An 11,411-nucleotide genomic window follows, 5' to 3' on the forward strand; every position below is an offset into this window, starting at 1 on the left:
AAATTGGAAGAATAATAATTTTCTTTCACTAACTCGTCCATAAAAATATAATTTATTGATTCATTGTCAAAAAATAAAAAGCTTTGACTCATATTTCACAATAAATAGTAGCCTATTGTAATAGTATTTTTATATCTTAGTGCATATCTATTATTCAATTTATATAACTTTAATTATTCTATAGTGAAATTTATTAATTTAAGGTAAAACTATTGAGAAAGATATTAACATTTTTAAACAGTTATTATTTATTAAACAAATTATATCTCAAAATAAATAATATGATACATTTAAATCTATTTCTTAACAGTTATTTTTTGTATAGTATCAGTTTTTTACGTGTTAAAGTAATTTTATAAAATGAACTAATATTTTAACTTTATTATGAATTATACATAAACTTTCTATATGACGCAATACAATCATTAGATTATTAATATTTAAAACGATAAAATTGATTTCTTCAACTTATTTTTAATATAGATACAATACAGCATAATCAATATTACAACATATAGTAGGTCTTTATACTATTTATAACTATTAATTATATGAATTTAATTTAGATCTAAAAAAATTAAGATGTTCATAAAATCACTATCTATATTAAAATCATAAATATATGTTGTTTATCTATTTTATTTTTATTCAAAAGTCAATATATTATCTTTAAGCGATAAAATAGAATTCTATTATTGTCAATTTACTACATTTAATTAAGCTATAAAGTCTAAAATCATATTTATGTGCATTTTAAAATGGTTAAAATTAAATTTTTCTAAGATCTTTTTTCAAAAAGTATTTTACATTTTATACAAATTGTAAAGAATTTCTTAGTTTTAAATTTGAATTAAACGTACACAGATTTTATATAATTTAATATAATTTAAACATGGATATTGGAATAAGTAGATCAATTTATATTAAGTAGGAAACAAATTTCATAAGCTATTAAAATAGTGATACAGAGAATTTCATTATAGTGTTATTACAAATTATTTTTAATATTTAAAACGAACGCGTACATATTATTATAAAACAATTAAATAATGTAAACCATTATAATATGGAATTTGTTTCGTCTAATTGAAATGTACGTATGCTACATTCGTCCTACTAAAAACATTTTTTTTTTTTTTTTTTTATGTGCAAATATTACGTATTTTTCTTGGACTTAACAATTTATTGTGTAACATATTATTAATACATGATCAATAAAAAATAAAAATAATATATATATTTAATGGATGACGGTTATATTTAGACATGAAATGTGTATTAAAGCCATCGTCCATCAAACTATATTAAATCTAAAATACTTTCCCTTATGAATTGTTCCAATATTATACAATAGTCAGTAAACTCAAACAATTTTAATGATTCCGTCTCCAGTGCATAGAAAATAATGAAAATATAGAAGGAATTTAATAGTTTCTAAATTTCAGCGAAAGTTAAATAACTACCTACATATATTACGAATATATATTATTTTGTTTTAGATTTTAATATAAGTACATCAAGTATGAAAACTCCAAATTTATTAACTCGTTACAGCAATAACATAAACTAAAAATTAATAAAACCTAACAAAAATGCAATGACCATTGACCTAATTTTATGTTCACAATATAAATAAAATATACGTGTAAAACAACTCAATTATTTGAGCTCGCTATGCATGAGAAATTTACTACAGCTGTTATTGTATTATATGTCTTGTTAAATTTTTGTTTTGCATAATTCATAAAGATTAATAATTCTCAAAAATAAAACTTATCTGTTTTAATATGTTGACTATTAACATGTTTTAGTAAGTTTAATTGTTCAGATAAAAAAACTCTAAGTGGAAACTTTAAAAATAAAAGTTGAATGGTATTATTATTATTATTATTGAATTTATCGACTCATATTAATTATCACGATTATTGATTTTCAATAAAACCTTTTTTCCTCATTAAAATGTTTACATATTGATATTGTTATAAAATGTTAATGAAATACTAATAGTTTAATATTTCATTTTAATATTGTGCTTAATTTAATTTTTTATGACGATATAATATATCATAATTAAATTAATTATGTTGTTGCTTAATTATACTATCATGATAGTAATCCACAGATATTTATTTATTTTCATTTGCTATGTATATAGATTAATTTCTTTCACATATTTTCTGTTCATACATTTAGTGATACATTGCACATTAATAAAACGAATGTATTTAGAACTATATAACACAAATTATGATAATCTACCAAGTATCAAAAGTAAACTTCTCAAAAATCTTAAAATTTTGATTATTATTTTTATTTTTAATTCTGTCTATAATTACAATGGAATATAGACAATGACAAATTATAAGTTATAAATTATAAATGAATAACATATAGTAAATATATATGTATATTCTATATAACAAATAAAAATATTAATAATAATAATATGTATAATATAAAATATATTAATAAATAATTTATTAATAAAATTATGATAGATCACTATTTATCATACGCCTCATTCTAAAGATTGGCTGGATTATACATTAATACATTATTGTATATTTTAAAATTTTAGAAAATCTAAAATTATTTATGGTAAACCTCAATTTAAAACAGTCATGAAATTTTATTAGAACACAAAAGTTATCAAATAATTAACAGGAAAAGTTTTTCACGATTATGTTTAACTTACGAGCTATAAGACTAAATAAATTAGATTTTTTAAAATATTTAATTGTGATTAATCGACAAACTGTTGCTTAGATATACAATCAGAAGGTTTATAATATGCATTTATAGCATAGTAGTGTGCACACCAAGAAAGTATAATTCTTATCAAAAATTTAACTTAAGAATGAAAAGGACCGAATTTGTAGTCATCATGCTATATTTTTAAGTATTAGATACATATATTTTATCCAATAAACCAATAAGTCTCGAAAAATATATTTAAATCGGATTAAATGTGTTACATATTTATAGACTGTTATTATTTTAAACAGGGCGACTTCCAACTAATCACTGATTACCACAAACCAACAATAAGTCTTAAAGCTTAATAAAAAAAAACCTAAATACGCCACTGCAGTTCAATCTTGATTTTTTATTTAAAAGTTATTGTCTTGAGAATTTAAGCTGGGCTGTTATATGCAATTACTAATATTGTTATTACTTATTATTTAACAATTAAATATGAATAGTGATTACAATTTTAATAGATTTTGTTTGTTTATTTCCAATATTTCCATTTTCCATCATATTAATGTAAAATATTCAAAAATATTTTCTGAAAATAATATACTCGACAAAACAAATATACATAGTAGTACGTTAGTTACCTGTGTAATATATCGCACTGATTTTTATAAATTTTATCTACAATACAATATTGAATGTATAATATATTATTATGTTAAACTGAAATTTTAATTTTCGTAATTTATAGTAAATTTGTCTAAGGAAATATTTTTATCTAAAATCAAAACGAAAAGAACCACTTATGGATTATACATTAAAATTGGATTATAGATATTATAATAATATGTCAGCGCATAATACAATTTTTCATGTTCTCTCTCAGTTTCACTTAAAACATAAAAAATGTACATTCTGTTTTTAATTGCTATTTTTATTCTTGTAAAATTCTGAAATTCATTATTTTTTTGTAATATTTGTGATGATAAAAAATGCTGTTAATTGTATATTATATAAAATGTTTTGATCAATCTTAAAACACTATTATTGATTCAATTTATTCTCTAAGTTATTTACACTGGTACTAATATCTTGTCCATAAACTTATAGAAAACAAATTAATTTAGTTATATAAAAAGAACAATAAAACGTTCATATTACAATTATACCCAAGAGTATTTTATAGTGTTGCAATGTATTACATCAAACAAGAAATAACACATAATATTTAACAATAATAATTGTCACAAGCAGCAACACGTCATCTGAGTATAATATATTAATTTAATGTTTATAAAAAAAAAATTACACATGTGGTCGAGAGCACACTTTATGAGTAAATTAGTGACGGTTTAAAAATACGATTTATGAGGGAGAAACAATACAACAGAATTTTCTATATGTTTAAGGTGCTTGGGTCTTACTTTCCTTTATTATTTAATTAGTTTTTACTTAATATTTGTTTTAATTTATTGAACACATGAGTGTGGTTTTATTGCATTGTGATGAGTTTTCCACTTTCTGTCCGTCCACCACCATCCTTGCAATTATTCCGCTTTCTTGATGCGGAACTGTCTAGGATAGAGCTGACCAAAACGGACAGACATTCTTCAGTCGTTCAATAAAGATTTTCCGGCACGAGTCTGTTCGTCAATCTAGTACAGTCGCTCATGCAAAATCGTTGTTTTTTACTTAAGATACTATTTTTTCTCTCATGATATATTATTTTAAATTAATAACAATACCATAGAGCAGTTTATTTGATTATTTATGTGTATAAGTGTTACTGTGTGGTTTTTTTTTTTTAATCAACCAAAAATAATTTAAAAAAACAGAATCATTATGGCAAAATTAAATAGCATGGTAATACAAATAGATCTATATTTTACTACGGAATACTCTGTTTAATTTATTACTTATAAATTGTGGTTTATAATAATATCAACATTTTAATATGAAATTGTTGAGCTGTCATAGTTTTAACTAAAAGTTCTAAAAAAAAATAAATAAAAAAAAATAACTAATAATAATAGTATTAAATTACATTGACACTTAAGAAATTAATTTATTTTTTTTTTAGGTTATTTTTTGCTTAGTTCAACTAACGCTGAGCGAAGATCGAATATCCGTGGATACAGTAGGTACAATAACAGCTACTGCCGGTTATTCTATAGCAGATAATCATTCTCCTACAATTAAAAGTCTGACTTCAAGTATAGAATTTTCTGGTGATCACGATTCTTCTAAAGAGACGTCTTCGTCAAGTGAAGCTTATACGTCATTATCACCTGGCGTCCGAAGTTCACAAAGCTTGTCATTACGATCCAGACAAGCCAGAGGCAAATCGTCGAGCCAGATGTGGAGCGCTGAAGAAAAAGACCATGATAATCCATCTTTTTCATTGACCGATCATCGAATGAATGAACAACTATATAATGTCAAGCCTCAAACATTTGACAATCAATCACCACAGTCATCAGATGTAAAGAGTAATGAAAGTGTCGAGAAGTCTGTGCCATCAATCACGTATGGAAAAAAGATGCATAAAAACGATGAACACGACGATCGGCCAGTTTTCAACGATTGGTCCCAAGAAGTGCATATGGCATTTGACAACAACAAATCAATTAGATCACGCCGAAAGAATAAACACCAATTGGACACTGAACAAGAAAAAAGGAAAACGCAGAACAAAAAATTAACGGAAGACAGTAGTAATAATAAAGATGGCTGGCAAGAATTAAGTCCCAATATGGAAATCGCTACTGGCATTATTACATCAGTTCAAGAGCATGATTCTTCACGAGAATCATCTGGTAGTTCAGGTATGAAAAAAATAATTATTAATATAAAAATAATTTTTTCACAAAAATTATTACTTATTACTTATAAAAATAAGAGTACAATAGTTAGAAGTTAATGGTTAAAAAAGCAATAATTGAAAAATCATCAATAAAATATACCTGCATTGTTCGTATCAATTTATTTAATAAAATTAATAATTCAATATACTCGTAATATAATGAATATGGTTCTATAACTATTTAAATAAATATTTTTTATTAATAAAAATGGACCAAAAATCTATTTTTTAAATATTATTGTATAATGTATAAATCATATATTTTAATTTTTATTATTAAATACAAGTATGTATTTTATACAACTATAATAGGACTATAACATTAAATATTTGTTCAACTCAAATCTTGCTTGTGATTAGTTCGAAAAATTAATTAAAATCTATTAATGCTTAAAAAACATATATTTTATTCTTTTGCGTAAAATGTGCTAAATGTCAAATTCGAATAAATTAAAAATGTCTTTAGTTATTTACATAAATTGATAAATATTATTTATTATAATTAATATTGGACTTAAAATAATAAATTGGTAAAATAAATTTGATTGTGAGATGAATATAATTATAAATATAGTTATAGATGTACATTTTTGAAACAACTATTAAGATAATTTTTTTTTCACAAAAATATATTAGTCACTATGAACATACAAACTGTAAAATGGCTTAATTGCTATAGGGAAGTAAATATAAATTAGCCAAACTAAAAGGTAATGTTAATATTGAAAAGTAGATAGTCATTAATATTTTATCCTAAATAGTATACATGAAATATCTTTTAATACTATCAAGACTACAGCAATTAGTTTTTTTTTAAATTTTTTTCAGAAAAACTATACAAATTTAATAATACTGAAAACATAAACTTAATCTACTTTCTTTTCACATTAAAAAAATGAATTAATTAAAATTATTTTTTTTTTATCAAGATTAATGATTTTCATTGAAGTTGATATAGTTCTTTTCAAAATAAACATATATTCTATTTACAAATAAATTTTCAATAAAATGCAGATTTTAATATCTTTGATACACTATTAAAAGATGCTAAGATACCAACCTTTTTCTTTTTAATAACACATAACTATTATTTACTTCAGCTCTTTTACAAAATGTATACCCAATATGTACATATACAATGTAACATATAACTAAACGAGTCTCGTATTACGGGATATTTATCTTTTAATTAAAATATATGGTGATATGAAATTAGCATATAAATTTACTCTTGTTAAAATATCTCGGCGAGTCTATTAAACCATAATAAAATGTGTTTCTTGTAAAATGTGTAGATACATTTTGGTTTTTATAAATATTTCATTTTAATATTATCTCGTCATATGAATATATTATAATATATCAATGTATGGTCGTATTGTATAGCTAACGATTAGTACTGCGCGTTAAGCACGCGACCGAACAAATCGTTGTTTGACATTTAATTACGAAGGAAAAGTGTTAAAGATGAGGGTATATATATTACATTATAATCGAAACAATAACACGTCGGAGGTACATTTTATACGCTGTCATCGTATTTGATGACGACAGAGACTAAAAAAAAATTAAAAAATAACTTGTAATATCATTATTTTATTATCGATTACTACCAAGAACCGCTGGCGGTGAAAGTGTTTAGATCTTCAATTTTTTTCGTCGTTGACATTTTAAAAATGAATAATTTTGATTTGTTTTTTTTTTTGCTTCACGCGTTGCTGTCGCAGAATTGTTCAAGGCCATTCGTAATCCGGACCTGTACCACGAGGACAGAATTTCCAGCGTGGAGGACGACGTACACCAGACCGAACCGCCGCAGAACTTCGACCACAAGCAGGTGCTGTCGAAAATGAATCATTTCGACTTCAGCAACGCCGTGTCGCAGGCCAACAAGACGCCGCCGCCCAGGGAGAAGCGGTTGAACTACTTGCAGCCGGGCGGCGGCGGGAGCGGCCCGCCGGTGGCCAGGTACCCGTACACCGGCGGCGGGCCGCTGCAACAGCCGTCGCAGGTGCAGATGGTCGGACCCTCTTCGCAGCCGCACTCGGCCGCAATCAACGCAGCCACCGCCGTCAAGTCCGTGAAAATCGAACAACCGTCGGCGACGCCCAACTACCACAGCATCGTTGTTCCCATACCCATATCGCACCAGATGTACGCGTCCATCGGCGGCGACTCGTCGTCCCCCGTCCACGGCCACCAGTTGGCCAGCAGCACTGTGCAGCAGGCGATGATGTCACTGCCGGTCGTGCACAACGTGTTCTTCAAGACGGACGAGAACGGCGGCGGCAAGACCATGCCGGCCATCGTGATACCCCTGAAACCGGAATACCTGCACCAATTGCAGCAACAGCACTTCGCGCACGCGCAACAGCAACAGTCGGCGGCCGACGACTCGCTGAACGCTGCCGGACACCAGCGGCCGGTGCACCAGGGGGCCAAAGCGTTGCAGTTCCAACAGCTCCACCATCAGCAGCAGCAGCAACAGCCGTCCACGTCGGCGTCACCGTCGTCGCTGACGCCTTCGCCGTACCCGCAAAAGCCGAAAGCCGCCAAAGTGAAAAAACCGTTTGGCCTGCAGATGAAGGACAACGACCTGCAGCACCGCGTCAAGCAGCCGTTCGGCCTGCAACATCAGTTCTACAACAGCCCGTTTGTGGGCGGAGGCGGAGGCGGCCACGTGCAGCTACACCACGCCGGTCACCAGCAGCAACACGGCGGCGGCAGCGGCCAGCAACACCCGCAGCACGATCCGTCCGACGACTCGCGGTACGCGCAGACAGGCGTCGCGCCCGATTCCGTCCCCATCCACTCGTTTCCGGGCACCGGCCACCCCATTGTCGTGAAGCGGCCGCACGCTTACGGTTACGCGTCACCCGCCTCCCCGACGTCGACCAAGTACTCGCAAGCCGTAAACAAGCCGCCGCAACTGCACCATCACAGCCACAACAACCACCATCATCATCACCACAACAACAACAACAACCTGCACCATCACCATCAACAGCAGCAACAGCAACAGCAGCAACCGTCCACTGAGGAGCTGGCCACGGCCATCGCCCAACAGCAACTGTTACAGCAACCGTACAAGGCGACCACGTACCATCCGGGTTACGCGTACCTCAACGGGCCGGATGACGATTTCCCGTACAAGCCCATTTACAAGGACATGAACAAGCGCAACGACGTGCTGGTCGTCCGGACCGCCTGAGGCCGATGAACGACGGTCTGATTTCACACCGACCACCTATTACCTATACATTACCTATTATATTTTATGCGCTATAATAGTGTTATTAATTATTATAATTATACACGTATACGTAGGCAGACACGTTGGCGCCTTGGAGTGAGAAGGTTTGAGCAGGAAACACCCGTGACATTTTTTTGTTTTTTCATATTTCGGTATCACCTGTTTTCGTTCGCATACTATACAATTACGTAAATTAATAATTACAAAAAAGAAGAACCCTCCAACATAAATATTTCCTCGTGTGCGTGCCCGTGTATGCGCATATATTATATTATATACGTACACCTATATGTCCTGTATAAAGACTAAAATGCTTAGATAAAATAACGTAAATTACTATTGTTATTATTTTTATGCGATAAATTATTATTTTAAGTATTTCTATATTATGTTTTATGCAAAATTGTGTTTATTGAGTCGTATTATAGTAACTATATATTATAATATATTGTGCAATTCGCCATAGTATTCGCGAAAAATAAATCAATATATAATATTACACATACATAATACTTCGAAAGAATCTAATATTTTTATTCTAATCGAATTCCGTTTTAAAGGCACACCATCGATAAACACAGTAGATTATGCTGCAGCAACCTACTTAACCTAATTATCTTCGAACGGTTATGTGTGCATACTTTCGATTTGACTGCAATATTACGAATAGTACAAATATCCAAAGTAAGAAATTTCTCGACGACACGTGGTCTTCAATAATAATATAAGTCTAGGTACGATGTACATTATGGTTTATGGTCAAATTCTGCAGACACACTTCTGTATTGTTTTTATCCCTCTCATCCCCCTTCCATTTCATACAACACCCTTAAGTGGATAATCGTTGCTAAATTTTACGCTTGTGAAATGTCTCGGCTGTGTTTGCGTTGCTTTCACAGATATATATAATATAATTATGCATATATATACACAAAATATGTCCGTATTATTCCAATTCGTCCATTAAAATGCGATTTCCAAGAGAAATGTAGTAGAATTAGTGTACCTACAAATTGAGTAAACATACATTAGTATATATATATATATGTATGTATAGTAAATGGTCATTGCAACAATTTTTTTTTTTTTAATACTATCAACGAAATGAAATGCGAACACACCGATTTACGCACGATTATACCATCTTGCGAATCCGTTACGATGTTATTTCGTCCGTCATTATTCGAAGGAATAGTATCATTATTCCATATACATGCCCATTAATAAAATATCAAATTCGTTTCAAAGTCAACGGACCTTGTCGTTTTCATTTTGTAAATGCTGTTACTTCGCATGACCGCGTGTACCTATGCAGTTAATGATTCGAACGGTTAATATTCATGTTTAAATATTAATATCGTACGATAGATATTATATATTCTTATTTCTATACATGCCTAGTGGTTTTATTTTTACGATATTAAAAATAAAAATGTATTTACTTCTTATTTTTATTAAAACACTAAAATACCTTCCACTAAATAACTGATTAATAACCTATTAAAATGCATAGTGTTGAGTTACTACACTTTCATTATTTTATTTACTTTTACAAGTGGTGCACTAGTGATTTAGATACAAACAATACGATAGATATAATTGCTTGTAAAATATAATACGGTATAACCTATATTTTATGACATAATATTATCTTCATTGTTTTGTAAATAGAAAGATACGAATATGATCTTATCTCTTGATAAAATTTAAAAGAAATGCAATTAAACGTAATTTTAAATAATATTTATAAAATTATTGAGTATTAAGCGAATAAGAACCAAATGATTATGAAAAGATGGCAAACCATTTACAGTTATTCTGTTATATTATAATGCTTTAAATTTCGATAAGGGTGGATGATTATAATAAACCGTATCGTAGTCAAGTTATTGAATTGCAACGATTCAATTGAAAAGCTTTTTAAAAAGAATTATGACTGTCACTTTATCAATATTTTTATTTTAACTTCTATTAATTTAAATAGGTATTCTGATTAGATATGGACAAAAACAAATCAAATTTAACTGTTTTTTTTCTTATCGTTATTCAGTTATTGTACGTATTAATATTAAACCGGCAGAAACAGAATTTCTTTTTTTAAGCTTTTAGATTAGTTATTTTTAAGTAACATTTGATAATAATAAAATAATTGTGAAACTAAGAATTATACTACACTTCTACAATTTAATTCAGCTAGTAATTTGTTATGTATTTATATGTCTCGTGTTTTTTTTTTTTTTTTTATAATAAATAGTAATAGTGTCGTGATTTGCAATACAATTACGCGGTCGATGTCATAGTGACATTGACGATGACCGATGTGTGTGGAACATCGTAATGCGCATACAGAAAAATATACATATGTATTTAATTTATTTAGATTATATATATATATATATTAAATACATTTTACAGTAATGCCATCTAATAGTATAAGGCGCCTGAGCACGAAAACGTGAAATTTAATGATTTCATGCTTTCCCGTGCCCGCCTGCCAGAAAAATATACAAGGTCCGACAGAGAAATATATACTCATATACGCATTTTCGGACGATTCACTTTCAATGATTACCTCAGCTCGATGAATTCGAGCTAAAC

The 11,411-nt window shown here is 29.5% G+C and overlaps 1 protein-coding gene across 1 annotated transcript; it reads left to right on the plus strand.

The window, feature by feature from the left end:
- Positions 1–4,326: 4,326 nt before the first annotated feature.
- LOC112599373 (TPR-containing protein DDB_G0280363-like) lies at positions 4,327–10,333 on the plus strand. Its single transcript, XM_025346256.1, has 3 exons — positions 4,327–4,560; positions 4,778–5,522; positions 7,288–10,333. Exons 1-3 carry the CDS (start codon positions 4,540–4,542, stop codon positions 8,769–8,771), a joined length of 2,250 nt encoding a protein of 749 aa, XP_025202041.1. The 5' UTR covers positions 4,327–4,539; the 3' UTR covers positions 8,772–10,333.
- Positions 10,334–11,411: the final 1,078 nt, after the last annotated feature.

The sequence above is a fragment of the Melanaphis sacchari genome, unplaced genomic scaffold (genome assembly GCF_002803265.2).
Source record: "Melanaphis sacchari strain LSU unplaced genomic scaffold, SCAv2.0 Contig50_pilon_pilon, whole genome shotgun sequence".
Taxonomy (NCBI): domain Eukaryota; kingdom Metazoa; phylum Arthropoda; class Insecta; order Hemiptera; family Aphididae; genus Melanaphis; species Melanaphis sacchari.